Source organism: Zosterops lateralis (assembly GCF_965231275.1).
Source record: "Zosterops lateralis genome assembly, chromosome: 2".
NCBI lineage: Eukaryota > Metazoa > Chordata > Aves > Passeriformes > Zosteropidae > Zosterops > Zosterops lateralis.
In genome coordinates this window covers 34,133,207-34,154,403 of record NC_139763.1, presented here as the reverse complement: position 1 = coordinate 34,154,403, position 21,197 = coordinate 34,133,207, and the positions used below count along the sequence as shown (strand labels likewise).

The following is a 21,197-nucleotide window of genomic DNA, read 5'->3' as shown; positions in this document are numbered from 1 at the left end:
GTTCTTACCAGACTCTTTAAAGTTAGAGGTGTTCTTGCAACATCATGTGTGATGGGTAGAGCAGTCATCAATTTCATGGCTGCATGCTTCCATTGTATTAAACTTTTAAGGAGTTTGCAGAATGAATACTTTGTATAGCACATCAGGACTTTGGATTTGCTCCTGACCAGTGGGGGCAAGGCTCAAGTTGCCTTTTTAGGAGGATGAGTATTAGAAGTGTCCAGGTAGTGCTGCAGCCTGCATGTTCTGGTTGTCCACTTGTTGCTGAATGGTTCACTGGGACCTAGATTTTCCACAGGGAGCAGAGGAGATGAACGAGAGGGCCAAACCATATCTGTCAGTGAAATGGCAACAGTGAAAGCAGCAGATAAAGGAATGCTGATGTGCTAGGAGAAAGCAGCTGAGTCTGCTCCATAAAGACAATTTTTTGTGTTTCTCTCCAAAAGAAAAAAAAGCAAAAAGCCATGGGCAATCTTAGAGAAATAGAGTCTGAATAAACTTGTTTTGGCAGCATCTCTGAATATAAGGGCTCTTTCATTCCAAACTCCTGATCTGAACTCTGTTTTTGTCTTTGTATACACAGGAGTCAATTTTTAGGATTGCTAATCATTTCTAGGTTCCCACTAGTTGGACTGACTTGTCATAGTGGAAAGTGTTCATCCTTTGCATTGTGTACTCTAAATTTGTCTCTCCCAGTTTTTGGACAGTCTAAGTGAAGAATCTGACTTTTTTCATTCTGCAAACCCTTAACCAGTAGAAAATAATATGCAAATTAAAAGTATTTGTTATTACATTGGTGTATTTCACCAAGGCAATCCATGCTATACGTAATAACATTTTGAATTATTTTTGTGTAAGAAGCTGCATAGCTGAAATTGAAAAGCTCTATTATGTGGTTTGGGAGTTTTCTAAAACTCTTCCAAAACATTTCAGTCTTTAAACCCACAGAAATGGCTTTTTTTAGGTCTCAAAAGTGGTTTTAGCAAGTAACATTCAGCTGACATCTGAGGTAAAAAAAAGTAATTTTTCGTTTTATTTTCTTTTTTCCAAGGAGGCTTGAGTAAATTTTTGGTAATTTTTTTTTTCTCTGTAGTTATGACAGCTGCAAGTTGCAAATGCTTTGTCCTAATAGGTCCTTAAATTTTGAATTTGAGCTTAAACTTTTAGATTTGTTTGTCAGACTTAAGTCAGTTCTAACTCTTCAACATTTAGTTTTGTTTGCAGATGTGCTTTTCTTTTTTCCCCACCCATCGTGATGAACAGCCTGAAAGATAAATGTGTGGGAAGCTGCTGCAAACTGCTAATGGTTTTTAAAAGGCAAATCGTTATATCAGAACTCTCTTCAAGTGCACCAGTGTCTGAAAAAAATGAACTTCATTTAAAGCACATCTGTGGATTTTTTAACATGAATTGCACAAAAGACATTCAGTGTCTGCCTATGAGGTGTATACTAACTCAACTGTAATATTTCAAGACATAATAAAACGTGTCTTCTGAGATGTAAAAAGTATCATGTTGTGCTGAAAATGCTCCATTGAACTGGAAGCCTCAAGTAGTGGGTTGAAAGGAAAAGTTATTTATCTTCTGACTTGGTGCTTTGAGCAGCAAGGGGAGAAATGGGATATCCTAGGCTGGTTTCTCTTTGTTTTAATGCTTGGAAGAGGAAGACATGACAGCTGTGTTTCCTGCTGGCTCTGGGCAGGTGCCATTCACCACTTCTAGTGGCTTCCCTAAAATGTCAAGGTATACAGAGTGCTGGTACCAAACCAAAGCTTGGTGGAGGCAAAATAGGAGCTGCAATGAGTTGCCCTAGATACTTTACCTCCACTGAAGTAAATCTGAGGTCTTTATGTGTTAGCTACTGGTCAAGCTTTTGTGTTGTGAGGATATTAATAAGTGCACATACACTGCCACTTACCCTGCAAATTCACATAGTAAAAAATCTTAGAATAAGTACTTTTTAAAGTTTCAAGAGGAGTTTCTCCGAGTGTCTAATTAGGCATCTATCTCTTCACATGTTGTCCAAAAGCAGCAGTATTAGCACATAATTTTTAAAAACAAAAATCCTGTTGCGTGCTCTCCAAGGTAGCTCTCTCTGTGAGCAGTGTTGATGGATATAGATTGTCTCAGCACTTAGGGCGGGGTGGAGAAACCTATTATCTATATGTACCATTGTTCTGTGGGGTTTTTTGTTCTGTTAGTTTCAACAACTTATCTGATACCAGGGCCCTAACAGGCACATTGCTATTAAATGAGATGCTTTTCCTGTGGTTTGGAATGGCCGTTGCGAGCTGGACAAAATACATTATAATATATTGCATGTTGCTGTCACTGGCTCTTGTATTATTCTGTCATGCAATTTTCTTAGTCTTTGGAGAAGTGAAATTGAATAGAAGCCAGAATTAGCTGATACTGTATTTTACTTGGAAAGTGTAAATGGGAAAGTGGAAAGAAAAGGCTGTGAAGGTTACACCTGAGCAGTGATGTGGCAGGTTACTTAAACTCATGTATGCAAAAAGGGTAAAGGATGTGCATGGTGAGCAGCAGTGCTTGGTTTCATGGCCTGCTACTCTCTGTTCTTCATCATGATCATGGGTGTGGGTCTATCCCATCCTCCAGTTTTGTGTCAAGGGAGAGTTGTTCATATTTCTGGTGGCAAATGTACAAATTTGTGGATTTTTATAAGTATCATGTGTGGTTAATTATCTAAAGAGAAAGTTGACTTAAGCAATTTTTCAACTGAACTGGTTAGACATAGTTTTATTGATGAAAATGGATATTTTCAAATTCATATAAATCATGAATATCACAAGAAAATAATTAAGGAATTTTGGAGGGTATTCTGGTGACGCTTATCTGAAACAGCCCTGAAAGTGCCATGATATGAAAAAAGTGAAATCTGTAGAGCTGAGAGCTGTTGTGTTGAAACTGTATGGGAAAACCTACTGTCTTAACCTGAGAGTTTCTTATGTTTGTTGTTGAGGTCGCATTTGTTCAAGAGAATATGCAGGGGAGAGGAATGAATGGCCAAAACACAGCATAAATAAAAAGTAAGGTTTACACACTTAAAATGGGTTGTTTAGGAAGAAGCTCATGGGGTCCACAGTGGTTCTGCTGGCATAGGTGCCATCAATCTTTGGAAGGGAGTTTTACTCCTTACCTTTTTCTGTCCTCCCAAGGGGTCTTGCACCAAACCCCCGCGGTGTCAGTAACTGCCCTGGATGTCAGTGGGTCAGATTATTCCATGTAGCAGTGATTGGCTGCTTTTCATCTCCAGGAAATCTGATTTTATTAGCCCTCGCGGGAGGAAACATGAAATCATAGGTTCTCGTCTATTTCTGTGCCTCAGAGACATGCTGGGGTTAGAGTTGAGGTGGAATGCAAAGAGATGAAATGCATGTGATTGCTTGGACACCTTGTTGGCACCACTGGAGCTAAAAAAAAGTAAGAGATGGCAGAAATGTTAGGGTGCAGCAGCACCTGAGATCTGTTGGGAGCAGGCAAAGAGGCATCAGTGTGTAGTGGGAGCAGAGCAAGAATTTAGTGGCTAGGAACTGTAGTGTGAGCTCGTCTGGAAAAAGATAAAGCTTGTGCCAATTTAGGAGGAAAGAAGGAGGATGGTAACAGGCTGTGTAGGAGGTCAGAAATTGCAGCTGTGGGACCTCTGGACAATGTGCTGCTTGTAAGCAGGGTGAGCTTTTGGATGAATTATTTTCGTGACAGCTCAAAGTGCATTTTTTCCTCTTCTCCAACTCATGGGAATCAGTCAGCAAGGCAGAAGTGTCGTGAAACTGTTCACACACTGCAGGCTGTGGCAGAAGTCATTTGCTGGCTTCTGCAGCTAGTACTAAAACAACTGCTTAATTTTGAGCTACATATGAAAACATGTAATAGCAGATTCCTTTGCTCCTCTGGACAGCTGTCCATAAGGTCCTAGAAGATCATTTTTTGACTCTTTTTTTTGGTTCAAAGCACATAGAGTGGGATGGATGTTAGAACAGCTTGTACAGTGGGATTGACAATTGTGGTGTGGTTGTGAGAAGGCCATGGTCAGTGAAGTGCCTGTGCTCAGACTGGTCACCCAGAAAGGAGAAATGGGGAACATGGGGCTTCTGCTTTGGGACATGTCTATAAGGGGCAAATTGCTTCTATGAGATGGGATAGATCTTCTGTTGGGCTGTGTGTTAGGATGCTGTAATAACAAGGCCTCTATGGTCAGACATAATGATCATGAAAAGCCAGAGTTGTTATCTTGCTGCTATTTGTGTCTTTTGGGTCAGTGCATTTCTCTGTAAGCCACAAGCTGTTTTATCTACAAGTGCTGGTTGGTTTTCTGTCCACAGCTACAGACCATAGGGCTTGCCTCAGCAAAAAACTATTTTCTCGAAAATTCATTCAACTTGAAACCTTTGTCTCTTCTACACGTAGAAGGTTATGCTGTTAGTAACTGGAAAGGGCTTGGTGCAAAAAATCTTTGGGAAGAGAGAACTACTGGAATGTTTTCAGTTGTCTCCAGGAGAACTTTTCTGGTACAAGTTTTATTTCATTCACCTTGCTCAAATTTCCTCTTGTCCTTTTCCTCCTTTATTTTGGCCTCTATCCTAATCAGAAGTTCCCAGAAATGGTATTTAGGATGAAGGCCTCCACACTTTTTACAAATGAGCAAAGGCCTGAGGCTGGGATGTCAAAATGTTCCTAGTAAGAAAACAGACCTAGCTACACTCCTTGTAGCTATTGTGGGATCTCTGAACCCAAAACTGTACAAGATGGATGTATTTCCTGCCCCTTCCCCCTTCCTCCTCTCCTTAAGTCAAACCGTCAAAATTAAGTGACAGTGTCAGCAAAGAGATTGTTGCTGCTTAATGAATTTTAATTGGGTTACAGATTGAAGCCTGACTCCTTGCAATGACAGATTAATAACTCCTTCTGCTGAAGCTTTAGTGGGGGGGATAATTATTTTCTGGGCTCTTGTTTTATTTTTTTTTTTTTTAACTGGAAAGCTCATTTCTTGCTAGTGTCTGAGCCAGGTGCTATTACTGTAATCTTTTTGTAACAAAATAAGTGCCTGAGCCAGGTGCTATTACTGTAAATCTTTTTGTAACAAAAGACTTGGCATTATTATTTTTCAGACTCTGAGGCACTTGTGGCCTCCTGTGTGAGATATGCTGAGTGTTCTAACATGCAAATGGGAGAAAAAGCAGTAACAGGACACAAGGATTAAACAGAAAGCTTTCTTATACACCTTACACACCACTAAAACTGCTGCTAGTCCTGCTGTTCTTCTTGGTGCCTGCCAGCATGGTCACCAATGTGCCTGGGGGAAAGGATCTTGGTGTTTGGGGTTTTACTCATATAGCTGAGAAGTCTGTGTTGAAAGAAATACTTCAGTTCTGCTGCTGCTGCAGGGCAGCTGTTGCAGCTGGCACTTTGTTAGGGAGTCGTTCCTGTGTGAGGGAAGGAAAGGGAAGCCACAGTGGGGCAGAGGTTGGTGTCTTTTGTGCCCATTGCCACTCACACCTCTAGGAACAAATCTGGCATTAGTACATGTATGGCTTTCACTACTTTATTTTATAAATAAGGAGGGAAACTTATATTTTGAGAAGTATTAAGGAGCTTTTAATTTTTTTTATAAAGCACCTAACAGCAAATGCTTTGCTAAATGTGTTGCATGAAACAATGATTATGCAGTAAATAAACTTGAAAACACTTGAGATTAGTTGCAGACTCTGTAATTTCTGACAAATACCTGTGCCCCTTATACCTGTGGTATTTTATTTCTAAGTTGAGATTCTCTCTTTAAGTTGTCTTTTGTGGTTTGTCCAAGGTCTTTCACTGAGGTCATTACCAAGGCTGGGGTTGGCTCAGGAGCCTTGACTCATAGTCCTGTGCTTGGACCAGAGGCCACGTGTGATTACCACAGAACAGCAGCTTCTTCCAGGGCTGCCTGTCACTTCAGGCTGGTTGACAGATGCTGTTGGGTTATTTTTATGCTTCTAAACTTTTTTTTCTTTTTTTTTTTTTCTGGGTTTTAGATTCTAATGGAGAATAAAAAGAGCAATTTCTTCTTACTGGCTATCATTTTGCCACATATTTATTGTCATCTTTCTGTGATAGCACTCTTGCTAATAGGGTCTACTCATCTCTCCAAATTATTTGGAACAAAGTAATTTTTCTAGGGTTAGAGCTCTCCTGTGCAAATGTAAAGCTGTATGTGAAACTTAATAATTCTTCAGAAACTAACTTTTGAAATTCCAAAGCAATCTTCTGTTTAAATCTCTTGATAGCTGTATTTTCAAGTCACTCTTTTACCTTGAACCTGTTCTTTAACCCCACCATCAGTAAGAATGTGCATTACAGAATAAAGCATACCTGCCTGCCTCTGTAGTTCATAATTTTTTTTTTTTACCATTTTGCTATACATGTAAGTATGTACATAACACAACATGACACAACATGAAAAAAAACTAGATCCCTACACTCCTGTGAGTTTTTTTGGAACCAAAGGCTGGCAAGAAGGCATGAGTGCACACTGTATATGTGTCTGGCAGTCCAGAGCCAGCAAGTTAATTTGACATTTTGGTTCTGCACAGTGTGCCAATAACTTTTTTGTGTAATCTGTTTATTCAAATTAAAAGCTATGGTTAGTTTGGCTTATTTTAAAAGTGAATAAAATGCTTATTACAAAGATGCCCTTGTTAGTATACTGCTATGTCTGCCTACAAGGAAGAACTACTCGCTTGTTTACTGTCTTTTAACTTCCTTATCTAAAATAGCCCTAAGGCAATGACAGACCATGACCTGGAATCTGTTACTCAGAATTTTAGGGTTTAGATATCCTCAAAATTTCTTCCAGACTTCAAGAATTGGCATTTTCTGCCTTCCTTTTGTGTTCAAAGGGGCTGGTTTTAATAATTTTATTTTTTTTAACTGAAATGTACTGAGGATTTATCATATGCTTACACTGCTGAATGTGAAATGCTTCCCATTTTTCAAAGTTTGCATCTTCTGCGGCAATGAGACAAGCTGCTGAATGCCACACAGGCAACATTGCACCATTGAGAAAGTAGTTAATAGATTAGCCATGCTGAGTGCAAGACAGAATCACAGAATCACAATTAGGCTGGAAAAGACCTCTGAGACTGAATCCAGTTTGGGACTGAATGCCACCATGTCAATAGACCACAGCACTGGGTGCCACATGCAGTTGTTTCTTAAACACCTCCAGGGATGGTGACTCCACCACCTCCCCGGGCAGTCTGTTCCAATGTCTAATCAGCCTTTCTGTGAAGAAATTCTTCCTAATGTCCAGCTTCAACCTTTCCTGGCACAGCTTGAGGCCGTTTCCTCTTTTCCTGTCTCTGGTTGCCTAGGAGAAGAGGTGACCTCTCCCTGGATACAGCCTTCTTTCAGGTGGTTCTAGAGAGTGATAAGGTCACCCCTGACCCTCCTTTTCTCCAGGCTAAACAGCCACAGCTCCTCACAGGATTGTGCTCCAGACCCTTCACCAGCTTCTTTCCCCTTATCTGGATCCACTCCAACACCTCAATGTTTTCTTGAAGTGAGGGGCACAGAACTGGGCACAGGACTCAAAGTATGGCCTCACCAGTGCTGAGTACAAGGGAAATACAGAATCTATCAGAGGTCTGGGGTTCTGCAGACACTTGCTTAACCCTTCTTCAAGGGCTTGTATAGTGGTGTTCCTCAGCCCTCCTGTGCAGGGTAGTACAGTAAATGGCAAACAAATTGTATAGAGAATGGTATAGTGCTTTTGGAGATGGTACATAACGTGATCTGAAAAATCACTGTGAAATTTGAAGGTGTGGGCTGTGAGGTTCAAAGGCTGACACAGTAATAGGAAAAATACTTTATCTGTTGGTGTTTAGGCTCTTAAAAGTAAGACTTCCAAGCGTGGCAATATCTTGATGCATGCAAACATCCAGAAGAAAAATTATCTATGTGATAAACACTGTGTATTATTGTTAGTCTTTCACACTGAAAATATATACAGAGCTTGCTTTCATGCTACTTGCCAAGTTCTTTTCTGCTTTGTTTCTTTGCCCTCAAGCTGGTAGAAAGTTCAGTTTGGAAGTAGGGAAGAAAAATCTAGACTTTTAAACGTAAAAAATCCTTTTTTCCCTCCCATATTCTTCGTGAGTATTTTCAAAAGCAAACAGTATTTTACTCTCTATCACCAAAGAAGCTGGAGTCCAGGTACATAAAATGTGCTACTCTTCCTCTATGTGGGCTGCACTAAGGGATGACAAACTCTGCCAAGCCAGGACTGGCTCTCACCACTGACAGTGTTGCCCAGTTTCACAAACCTGTCAGTGGCTTGCTGTAGTGTCACTTCCAAAATAAACTACTATTGCAATTAAAAAAAAAAAAAAAATAAGGTACTATTAACAAGTGCTTTATGTGATGTATCATGTTACCTGTTTTCCTTTACTTAGGTGGAATTAGCTGAATATCTCCTGGCCACCCCTTTTGCTTGCTTTTGGTAGGGTCAAATAGAAGCCCAAGGCAGGTGGCAAGGCAGGGCAGATGGAGGCAGTAAAAGCAGCCCCTTCCTAGTCTGCCGGATTTTTTTAGCTTTTATGATGAGACTCATTGCTATTTCTTTTGCTCTGTCTTACTGAATTAGGTGTGCAGTCAGTCATTTAAACAAAGTAAAAACCCAGTTCCAAAGCAACAGAAAGCCCCAAGATCTGATCCAGAAAGTAATTAAGGTGATTTTAAAGAAATTTTTGCAGTGTGAAGTATCTGTCTGAGGGGTCCAAATGTTCATGGAAAAGATCTTGGGAGGTAGTCTTATCCAGCCCTTTGCTCACAGCAGGCCCTCACAGCTTGGGTTGCTCATTGGCATACTCAAGTGAATTTTGGCTATATGCGAGGAAGGAGATTAGGCAGCCTGTTCTGGTACTTAGCCACTTCATTGTTTTAAAAAACAAGCCTTGCCTAATTTTTTTCAACTGCATTGCAACAAGTTTGTTGCCTTTAGTCTTAATCACTGCACGCTTTCCAGAAGATTCTGTCCCTCTCTTCTCTGTCTCCCTAGAGAGCAGCTGCAAACAGCAGTAAAATCTCGACCAAGGCTCCCTCAGTTGGAAGGCTGGAAGGGAAGGACCCTCAGTTTTCAGCACTTGGCTGTTTACCAGGAGTGTATGTAAGAAACTGTATCTAAACAGGTTTGAGCTCACAGATTGATCCACTCCACTGATTCACGGATCAGGTTGAATTCACTGATCAAACTGTGTGATGTGGAGTGTGAACGCCTCTGGTTCCTGCAGTCAGCTGCCAGCTGGCGCTCCCTGAACCCTCAGGGCTGCTTCAGCAGACAACTGGGCTGGAAATCACACAGACCACAGCTCTTACCAGATAAAGGTACTCGTGGTTATGTGTGTCTTTCTGGATTCATGTTCTCACTTCAGTGATTTCTGTAGTCAAACAAAACCCAAAAGTAAAGATGACATTTTAAGTGGTGTATTGTGAGACTGGTGTTGGCCAATCCAGTTGCATCAAAGGAGATTTAGATTGGATATTAGGATTATTTTATTCACTGAAATGGTGGTCAAGGATTGGAATTACCCTGGAAGGTGGATGAGTAACTATCCCTGGAGGAGTTGAAAAGATGTGTAGGCATGGCACTTAGAACATGGTTTAGTGGTGGACTTGGCAGTGCCAGGTTAAGAGCTGGACTCTGTGATCTTAGGTATTTTCCAACTTAAATGATTCTATGACTATGTCTGAAATCTAATATTTTTCATTATCAAATTTTCAAATCAAATTATAGTGATTTATTTCAGAAGGGACAAAATACTCCCAGGTTTTAACGCTTCATTTTTAGTAAGATGTTCTTTGTGTACAACCTGCAGGATCAGCATTTTACAGGCCAGCTGCTGGCATAAATGCCTTCTCTGTTAAAAGTGAGAATGCCAGTCATGTCATGCATACAGGTTATTAAGTGTTAGTTTTTGAGATAATCCTTCATAAGAGTCCTTGAGCAATGATGTAAACTTGCCCTTGCAGTAGCTACCAGAACCCAAAACTTTGAGAGTAAAGCCCTTCTCAAATTTTGAAGTATTTGTACTAATTTTTAGCTTTTTCTCTCTTGTTGCAGTCTTGCAATAAAAGGCAGTGCTGGATTTATTTGGCCTATTGGTTCTCTTTTTAAAGAGGTAGTGTTCTTGTTTCAGGTTCTCCATAAACTCTTCAGCAGTAACACCTTGGGTAGGAGTAACACAGAGTTTACGTACTGATTTTTCTGTGTCTGTTCCTAGATTCCAGCAACCATTCCTTGCTTCCAAATAAACAACAGAGCTATACTGAATTTATGCTTATGTTAACAGCTTGTAAGTAAGCCTTAGTCTAGGCTTGTCCATTGAAAAATTCCAGGTATCTCTCTTTCTATTTTACTTTTGCTCTCCAGCTGCAGCTCTGATGTTTCAGAATGGTTGAAGTCAAGTATCCAGGAGAATTACAGAGGATGACATGGTCTTCTGTATAACACCAAATGGCAGACAGCTTAGAAGGGCGTCCTTCCTGAGGCTATAAATCAAGCAGTTTCTTCTGCCTGAAAAGTATTTGGGGTTTTAATTTTTTGTGATCTTGGAGTGCTGACTGAGCTGTCTGAGCTCTGTTAATGTTGTTTTATCAAGTGCAATGGGATGTAGCAATCACATAACAAGTCCAGGAACTTTTTACTGTGTAAAAAGACATGATGTTCATTGGAAAATGGAAAATTCTTCCATATAGTTTTCTATGAAGACTTCAAATGTTTTTAAGAAAAGCACAAATGACTTCTGTCAAATGTGTGCTTTAATGTTTCACTTTAATGTTCAAAAGCTGTTGGTTTGGGACTAAATGATATATACAGTAGTATGCCTGTACCTTTGTAAAGTCAAGGAGCTTTCCATTCTTCTAATTCATCTTTTCAACTAACAAATGTCTACTATTTTGCTAATGAAACTAGCTGTGGAATTTGTGTGTGCGCCTTGGGCCCCTTTTGTTTCCATACATATTTCCTTTAATGACTGAGCTGTGGGTAGCTTTACCCACTTGTCTGCTTCTGACAGCCTTTTGCCTCAACAAAGGCACCTGGTCCAGGTGCATCTTGCTGCAAGACAGCACCCTGACAGCAGAGACCACATGTTCCTAAACTGCATGGTGCTCAGTGTAAAAAAATCATCCACTTTGCTGTTTTATCAATAGGAGGTGTTTGAAAGTTCCCTGTAGCTGTGCTACTGGGCCATAGAAGAGTGAGGATATGGGATAGAAGGTTTCACTTCAAATGCTAAATACTAGTAATGAATATAATTTTCATGTAACTGGTATATTTTATTATGGAGGAAAATGTGCAAGTGGATTATATCCAGTTATATAGTGCAATCACTTCCTGCTCTCAGGTTTCTGTTCCTAATGCAATAATAATGGGGTTTCCCATCTGCTTTTGCAATGCATTCAGTAAGGACAGTCTCTGACCCTAAGAAGCTACCTGTGTCCCCCTCTCTATTCTCAGCTGAGTAGCAATATAGAATTGGCTTTATGCCACAGCAATGTGTAAGCTCATCTGTATATTTTTCATTTTTGCAGTCTGATTTACTACAGGATTTCTGGCTGATGTGGGTTAGATCAATTTTTACCACTCAATCTTCCTGATGTATTCTGTGAGCATAGCTCTCCCCAGCTGTGAGTAGGGTGAGAGCAGCAGAAAGCTTAGGCTGCTGGCCTGGTGAAGGTGTCTGTTAGCCATAACTGGTAGTGCAAGTGGCTTGGAGGTGACTGGTTGTAACCTGTCACTTTGTGCAAAGCTGTGTTTCTGCCTCATCCATCATATATAGCTTTAAAATGCTCCGGTGGTATTAGGAGATGCTTCTATAAACCTGTGTGTTTAAATTGTTAGCATTTGAAATTTCAGTAAGTAGATTTATCTTGCTTAGGGACTCTCTTCCCATGTTCTCTCTGAGTATGTACTTCCCTTTTCTAAATAAAAGATATCTTAATATTCTGATTATTCCCCTCTGTTCTTAGAGAAGGAAGTCTAGAAATGAGCCTCCCATTAGTGTCACTGCTGCTACCTGTTCTATCTTCTTGCATTAAAACAGTTTTGTCACTATGGACTTTAGGAAAATGAGGTGTGTTTCTTTGTTGGCTTTTTGGGGGCACGGTTTGGTTACTCTTTGCACTAGTCATAGCAATAACTCTATTTAGGTTTTTGTTGTGTGTGGTAGATTTTTTGTTTGTTTGTTTGTTTTACCTCATTTATTTTTTGGTTATTACCTGTCAGCTTCATTTACTATCTGGGGAAACTATGGATGCAGAGGAAGGGTCACAGAGAGCAAACCCAATATTGACTACTGACTTGTCAACAAAAGCATCAAACATCTGCCTTCATCTTACAGTTGTCTGGAACAAGGATTAAATTGCAGATCATCCTAAGGCAACAGGGGAGTCTTTAGTAAATGGGTATCAATTTGTTTACTTACCAGACCAAAACCACTTTGACCGTTCCTAAATATTCTCTCTGCAGAAGTTCTTTTCTTAGTACGTTGTAATAGGAATGGTGTTCAGTTAGAACTTTGTTCTTCTCCAGCCCCCGGCATTACATTATGAATTATTTTTGCCACTGCATCTGAGGCATTTGTTAGTGATAGTGTTTTCTGGTTGGATTTTTTCTGCTGCCTAAGTAATTTGTCCTATATTCCCGAATCCTGGATTTTTAATGATTGTTCATTTACACCTTATTTTATTTTTGTTCATATGAAACGTGGAAAATGCTTGCAAATGACGTGTAGCAGCTTCTTTGTGCGTGTCATCTGTCTTTTAGTTTTAAAGTTTGTGGAGTACACAGAAGATTGTGCAACAGGCATTGTTTACTTGCCTAAAATTGTAAGACTAAAAACTGCATCCTTGCTGTGGCCATAAAATAATATGGCAAACATCACCATTCCAGATCAGTTATGGTCACGTGTTTCCAGCAGTCGTTGTTTTCTGGCAATAGTGAGTTTGCTCAGTTCTGTCCTAAGGCAGGTGAAATGCATTTGATGTGTCCTAATGTTTAGTCTCTCATGTGACTGGAGGTTTACACTTCCAGAGTGTGAATGAGGCTGAGGAAGACAAAAACTGAAATGGAACCTTTTGTTTGTCACTTCAGTCAGGTACCAGATTCTTCAGATTCATTGGTAGTTTTGATGTGTTCAGGGCCTCTCTTCCTCTGCCGAAAACTGATAGTAACATTTCACTTCAACATGTTTATGATGCCCATGTGCTTGCAAAGTTCATGCATGATCCCTTGGATGATGTCTGAAACATAAAAGTGCAGGAGTAGCAGATCAGCCTCATGAGTCTTTACCTCTCTTCCAGGACTCATAGTTGGGGTGATCCTGAGGTACGGGACCCCCTCCACGAGTGGCCATGACAAGCCGTTCAGCTGCTCTCAGGAGGACCGACCCTTCACCACCCTGCTGGTCAACGTCAGCGGCAAGTTCTTCGAGTACACGCTCAAAGGGGAAATCAGCCCTGGGAAGATCCACAATGTGGAGCAAAATGACATGTTGAGAAAGGTGAAGCTACACTCTTTTGCATGCTTGGCTAAGTGTTTTCCTTCATCTGTGCTTCCCTCCATCCTCCCGTTTTAACCTTAGGCAGTGTCAAGTGTCAGTATTCCTGATGGTAACAGCACTTTAATGCCTGATTCAAAAGCACCTTGTGTATTATATCACTGCTGGAGAAACTGTGCTCTGTTACATGTATGTAGTGCTTTCCTAAAGGCCTTGGCTTGAAGACTTAATGTATGTTTTTAACATCTGTAGAATTCAGAGACCAGCTGAACTGAAAAAAAAAAAAAAAAAAAAAAAAAAAAAAAAAAAAAAAAAAAAAAAAAAAAAAAAAGCCTTGTGCTGCCTTATATAAATGCAGTATAAGGAAAATGATAATTTCTTAGTGAAAAGTGATTGTTTCTTGTTTTGGTTTTTTTCCCTAGGGTTTTAAAATCTGTTTATTGTCAGGAAATAGTTACTGCTTCCACCCTATAAACCACTAAATGAGACAGTCTGGTGTTGGAAGTGAAATTCACATATCAACAGTTATTCAAATGTGTTATTTGCCTTTTTATTCAGTGTCAGGAATTAATCACCTTTTTGTGTGTATCAAAGCTAGACTTTGAAGCATAGGATTGTGATCTAAAAGTACTTCTTTCTGCAGATTATGAAGAGTTTACCTGTCTATGTGTATCTGTCTGCTGTAGGTATCTCAAGTTAGCTGAAATGAGCCCTATGCTGGGAGGGCACAGTTGTGGTGTTTGTCTTCTAACCTGTGCTTAGGCACTGGGTGAAGAGAGCCTAGTTAGCCTCATATGTGTGAAGGTCTTCTGTTTGCATTTTAACTGTTATTTTTTGTTCTCTAGTGTAGTGTAGTCCTTCATGGATATCTGGAACTCCTACTGAAATACATGGAAGAGGAGTATGATCCAAATTTCTGAAAACCAGTCTTGGATCTGACTTGATTGGCTTACAATAACTATTCAGTGGCTAAACTTGCAAAAAAAATGTAAGCTAAAATAGCATTCAATCTGCAGCTGTAGCAGTATCAGGTATCACAACAGGAGAGATCTTCTCCAGTGTCATTTCTACTAGAAATTTTTAATTTAAAATAGGGGACTGTGTGTTTGGGACTGCTGCCACATCACAAGTAATCAGTGTAATGTCTGTTCTTTCTAGACGCTATTTATCAACAAGAGCTGCTGGTTTTTCCTGCCATGTACAAATAGAGCTGGCCGATGTTTTAGAGGCTTGACTTATCTATTTCAGCAAGCAAAAGTAGTGGTTGTCAGAAAATGAATGAGGAACAAGTCCTAATAATTTGTATATGTCTGTTTCTAATTGAAATTTTGTGTTTTATTTTTTAGGTAACATTTGACCCAGAGGTTTTTTTCAACATTCTATTGCCTCCTATTATTTTTCATGCTGGTTATAGCCTGAAGAAAGTAAGTGGAATAACTTCTGAGGAGAATAGATCATTTTTTTTTTTAATGTGAGATTGCTGATTTGTTCAGGATTGTAGTCTCCTTTCAGGCATTTACTTACAGTAAGAAAAATCTCATTTCCTCCAGACATGGTTAGGTCATATTGTTTTAAGGGAAAATACATATACTTTTCAGTATAAATGTATTAAACTCCACTTAATTTTGCTGATTTGTTTTCCTTTGAACTTAGCCAGACATTAATGTCAGTTTCATTTAAAGTAGAAGATGTTCTGTTATGAATTATTTGGTCCTTCTCAAATGTCCAAAATGTAGTAAATTATGCTGAGAGGCAGACCTAACCCTGAATCCCAGTGGAGATGTGCCAGACCCTTAATGGCAGAAGGGCCCAGATTCTGATCTTGCTTTAAGACACCATGAAGTGATGCTGGTTTCTGTCAATAAGCTTCCTGTCAGTAAGCTACATGTAGAATCTAATGCATGGCACAGATCTGGTTTATTCAATTTATTGAAGTTGGATTGAATTTACATAGCAGTAATTGAAATGTTTCTCTGAAACAGAAGTGTGTTTCCATGTTTTGATGCAAGTGAAATAGCGTGCTACCTGGCTCTGAATGGGCAATATAGCTTTTTCTAAAGTACTTACATAAACCTCTTTTTCCTGTGCAGAGACACTTTTTCAGGAATTTGGGGTCCATTTTGGCTTATGCCTTTTTAGGAACAGCAGTGTCTTGCTTTATTATTGGGTAAGTGAACTCCGATATCAGTTTCCCTCTATGCTAAAGTTTAAGCTGATAAAGCACACTCTCTCTCTTTGCCTGCACATATATATTTTATGCATGTATATACACACATTTAGTTTAAGATAGCTAGTCATGTTGCTTTGCTTGCCTACAATCTCTTATGCTGCTCATATTACCATGTCTTGTATATGGATATTCTGAATAATAAAAATCCTGAATTGTATTGGTGGCCTTGGCTCGTCTCAAAGAATTTCACTAAAGAAATAATCTACTGTAACAGACTATTCTTACCTCAGAGTTTTTGGCCTATGCATTGTGTCAAGAGAAATAATACCGAGGGGAATTTTGAGGAGGGAAAATTTGTTGGAAAATGGAAGAAATGTGTAGACTCTGTGCAAATTGTGTGAAGATTTCAGACTTTGCTTACTGGTTTTATATTATGCCTTCTGGATCATGTATTGCTTGATTTGCTTCATAGGAAAAAGAGGAAAGTTCACTTTGAGATCTTTGTGCTTCACTGAAGCAGTGTGCCACTGAGCTGTAGCATAGAAAAGCCTGTCTGAAATACTGTTGCTTGTGCTTTCCCCTGGCCTGTCTGAAATGCACCAGCTTGTTTGACCTGGAATGTTTTATTCTTCTTTCTCTTCAGGAATCTCATGTATGGGGTTGTGAAACTAATGAAGTTGGTGGGTCAGCTGTCTGATAAATTCTATTATACAGACTGCCTCCTCTTTGGAGCCATAATATCTGCTACTGATCCAGGTAGCTTAATGAACATTTTTTAATAACCTTCCAAAATAACCCCATTGTTAGGATTTTCAGCTGCATATTAACAGGACTCTATTTTCAGTTATGTCATATTTGTATCTCGGAACCTCTTCCCTGAAATATGTGCAGATTCTGAGCATTTTGAAAGCTGTTCTCTGCTGATTTGTGACTGAACTGGTATGACATCATGGTATATTTGGAGAAAAGTCTAATTCCTGTTCAAGTACTTAAATATGTTTTTTGTTAAGTGCTTTCTTGTTAAGTGTGCATCAAGTTTAAGACCGCAAATAGAATGAAATTACTGCATTTTCTGGAAAGCAGGACTTCCTTCTTCAGCTACATTGCTTGGGGCTGGGTAATTTAAAAGCAATATTTGACACTTTTAGGTTCTTTAGGCGGGGGATTTTCTTTTCCTCTTTCAAATAAACTTCATGTTTTACAAGTTAAGGCAGAAGAATGCCTTTCTGGCCAAGTACTTTCAGCTTTTGCCCAAATAACAGACATCCTTCAGAGTCAAGCAGGCTCACATTGAAGTCTCTGCTTGACAAACCAGTTTGTAGGGCTGGCAAAGGTCATGGGCCAGGGTGGGGAGTGCTGAAGTATGAAGCTTGACATTTAAAGCAGTTTATTTGAGGTGCTTGGTGGTGATTAGTGTGAAAATGGGAAGTAGCTCCTGTGATTGAGCTGAGCTCTGAACAGCTGGTGGTTGCATACAATTTCTGCAAAATATCACCATGTGATTTTTGAAGTGCATATATGTGAACATCTTCTAGATCATGGTCTTTCATCTCAGAATTTTCTTGGAAGAATGATTATAAATATTTAGCACTCTTGTCCTTTTTAATTATGTGAAAATTAACACCTGTGGCACAGTGTATACTTAGGGGAACACTTAGGATTATTTGTACTATTTTACAATGGCTGAAATAATAAACATGTGTCAACAATCCATACAGCTTTTAAAAGCAGGAAGAGCTGCACAACATTTTGCTTACTGTTTCATATGGAACATGTTCTAAAATAATGTCAGGGCTTTGGTAGAAGAGCTTTGTCTGCCCCATGCCCCTTGATCATGGAGGCCTTGCTATAAGCACTGCGCAGATGGGAGGACAAAAGAGCCACCTCCTAATGGAGCTCCCCTAAAACTGATGGAGGAATTGCTTATTTGTAGGTAAACATGACTAGGGTTTCCCATTTAATTTTGATCCTGTACTTCAGTTCCTGGATTTTGTTGCTTTAGCCAAACTGGAAAGTCTGCTCCACAGCTCATGCATTTGTTCCAGTGTTGTTTTCCTCTTTTCTTTCTGCAGTTACCGTGCTAGCAATATTTAATGAGCTGCATGCTGATGTCGATCTCTATGCCCTTCTGTTTGGAGAGAGTGTGTTGAATGATGCTGTTGCCATTGTATTATCCTCGTAAGTAACTGTGTGAATTTCTACTCTGAAATTACTAAATTGCTTTTGGCATTTGTCTAAAATAAATGCTTTTTCTGAGAAACATTATTTTAAGTTTAAATGCATTGCCTTTAACTGGATTGATAACCACTGCAAACATTTGCCAAGGCCCCTAATGCACACATAGGCCAAAATGACACATACGCCTTCAGCATAGGATTGTCTTCCCAAAGCTCAGGTAGTGTTATTACAGAAAAAATCTTCTCTGATGCCACTTGTCATTGTGTTCTCTCTTTATAGATCTATAGTTGCCTACCAGCCAACAGGTGAAAATACTCATGCTTTTGATGCTGCAGCATTTTTCAAGTCTGTTGGTGTTTTCCTGGGAATATTCAGCGGTTCTTTCATGATGGGAGCAGTGACAGGGGTTGTGACAGCTCTGATATCCTTTTTCATGTTTGGTTATTCCAGCTGAGATGGCACGTGTAGATTTTATCAGGGCTTTCCTGTTTCCCATTATAGCAGAATTGACTCTAGCTTGTTTAATTCTGAGTGTGAAGATGTGATCAGTATTCATGCGACTTCTTTTCTAGAGAAAGACATTATAGGTACCCACAGAAATCAGCAGTTTCCAATAAAATTGAGGTCATAGTAGTTGTTTTAGTGATGTTGCTGAAACAAACCAAGAGAGAGCCTTAAACAGGCATGTCCTAATAATGTTTAGTTTCTTTTTATGGAGTTAGAAAACCTAGATTTTGTTATTAGTCTTGAAAGGTATCTCCTATGATAGATTGTATTTGATTCTGTCTTCAGCAGAATCTCAGTAATTTCTGACCCCCACAGCATTCTTTGAGTCCCACATTTAAACTTTTTGCCAGAAATCTGATGCCATACATCTTGGGTAAGACTGTATCTCTATGAGAGTTTAACTTAAACACATGATGTGCCTTGAATGATCTATTCAGTTCTCTTGATGCTTGTTGCTGCTATTTGGTTACATCTCTGAGGGGCTTAGCAAGCAATTTGTGTGGGTTTTGTTTTAGGCTCAGGCAGCAGACGTTCAGCCTGACCTGCTCCAGGAGTCATGAGGCTTCTTCTGGAAAATATTAAGTCTTTGCTCTCTGACTGGCTAGTATAACCATATCTGCACATATCCCAGGCTGCTCTGATGTGCTGGACTTTTGAACACTGACCTGAAAGGGGTAAAATGTGATGTTTTGTACAGTAATCGTGAACCTGTGACTCTGAAGCAGTAATGTTTGAACCATATCTTATATACACACTCTGCAGATTTTCCTTCCATGTCTGCATAATGGAAACCCTTTAAGTATAATGGGGAAGATGTGCTGTTGGTGCTTTAACATTCAGTTTCAGAATTGCAATCAATGTGACCCAGAATCACTATTCTTCCTCTGGCTTTTACCAGCCATCTATAGCTCTCACTGCTCAAATGCAGTTGTGGGTTTTGGCTTGTTGGTTGGCTACTAATTAAGGCTGAAATGTATTCAGATCCACTTTGTATAATTGTGCTTCTGAAGCAGCAAACAATTCTTGCTTCTTCTAGTGCTTGTGCTTAGGAAGGTGATGTGAGGCTGTTCAGAACAAAGCCTCTCTGGTGGCGTTTTGTGTGTGTGGTGGGGATGTTTTTGTTCTGTTTGGGTTTTGTTTTGTTCTTTTTCTTTGGTTGTTTAATTATATGACTATTTTCTTTTGGAAACATCCTTAATGTCATGCAATGCTGTAGAAGCAAACAAAATTTGCATTTAACTATTCATAGCTGATTAGAACCCATAAATTATGGATTAAATTAATATTCCTATAGTGTGAAGTACTTATACCTGTCCCTCTCTGAGTAAGATGTTTCATTCAGTCATGCACTGTCCTTTGAGAATAGATAAAATACTTGGTTTACAAATGATGCAGATAATATACAAGAACTTACTCTGGCTTTCAGCAAGGTAGGGGTGTTTTTTTTTTTTTTTTTTTTTTTTTTTTGTTTTTTTGTTTTTGTTTTTGTTTTTGTTTTTGTTTTTGTTTTTTTGGGGGGGGTTTTTTTGGGTTTTTTTTTAATAGTTAAATTATAGCACCACATTATATATATTTACTAAACTGTAGCATCTGAAGGTTGAAAAGATGTGAAATACAAGGCCATGTCTAGCAAATAAAGAAAAGAGTTAAGAAAAAAATAAATAATAGTTTCATTTCAGTTAACATTTCAATTTGATAATTTATAAGAAATAATACAATGTTGTTCTTTTCCTGCCTTTCTCTCACCTTAATCTTCCTCCAAAATTATGAGCACAGGTTTTAGTTTCAGATCTAATGAAATATTTTGGTATGATCACTTACAATAACAGCAAGGGGAATAAATAGTTTGATTCAGAAAACTGCCAGAAAAGACTGGAAATAAGGATCTGGTTCTGACAAGGCCCCTTGCCTCACTTCAGGGAACAAGGTTCAACCTCTTCCTCTCCCATGGAGTGACTGTGGCTTTCCAGTTTCCTTAGACATCTATGAATGTCCCTTGAGCCAGGCACTGGGATTATCTGAGTACTCTGTGGGGAAATGGATTCCAATTTTTGTTATGGTGGATGTTGCTGCTTCAGAAGCATGATTTTAGAAAATAGATCTGTTTGGGTGGTGTGATGGGGAGGAATTCAGCTGAGCTCAAAAGTTTTACAGGTGGTTTCTGTGCAGAATTAACAGATGTTTAAAAAGTAGGCTGTGTTTTATATTTGGTGTAATGCCAACACAGAGAATTTTTTTTTAACTATGCTCTGGGCTTTCTTTTGAGGGCAACCTTTTGACAAAGTAAGGTCATGGCTGAAGGTGTTTCTGGAGTATATGTTTGCCCTAGTCCAAGTCAGCAAAGCATGTCAGCAAGAAGTAGGTGTGAGTGGAGAGTTGGTACTGATTGCCTTCATATGAACTGTGCATAGCTGTTTGCACCTCAGACACAGTGTGCTGTTCAGTGTTTACCTGCTGCCAGAGTAGTGCTTAAGAAAAATCATCAAAAGGATTCTGTAAATAGAACTTATAGAATTTTTTCTATATTCAACTATCTTTTGTAGTGTGTGAAGAGCTAAATTTAACACTACTGAAATCTATTCCGCTTCTCCGGTAGCTGTATGAATTGTTAATTCAGTGTGCTTTGATGTTACTCAGGTTTTGCTCTCCTCTGCAAGATGAACTTGTTTTTCTTTCCTTTGAAAGACTAGGCTGCTCTGAGTTGGCTTTTTGCTAAAACACATCAGCACAAAGAGAGGAAATACATTTGTAGGCAGCAATTTTTTTTGCCTTAAAAGTACTAAAGT

The 21,197-nt window shown here is 39.2% G+C and overlaps 1 protein-coding gene across 2 annotated transcripts in view; it reads left to right on the top strand.

Moving 5' to 3' along the window:
• SLC9A7 (solute carrier family 9 member A7) overlaps positions 1-21,197 on the top strand; it is a gene marked incomplete at its 5' end in the record, with an annotated part of 67,853 nt that overhangs the window by 18,697 nt on the left and 27,959 nt on the right. For both annotated transcript variants that reach the window (XM_083885239.1, XM_083885238.1), the window contains 6 exons: positions 13,360-13,559; positions 14,903-14,980; positions 15,647-15,723; positions 16,370-16,482; positions 17,799-17,904; positions 18,184-18,325. In XM_083885239.1, coding sequence (XP_083741365.1) covers positions 13,360-13,559; positions 14,903-14,980; positions 15,647-15,723; positions 16,370-16,482; positions 17,799-17,904; positions 18,184-18,325 — 716 coding nt within the window. The remainder of the gene's footprint in view (positions 1-13,359; positions 13,560-14,902; positions 14,981-15,646; positions 15,724-16,369; positions 16,483-17,798; positions 17,905-18,183; positions 18,326-21,197) is intronic.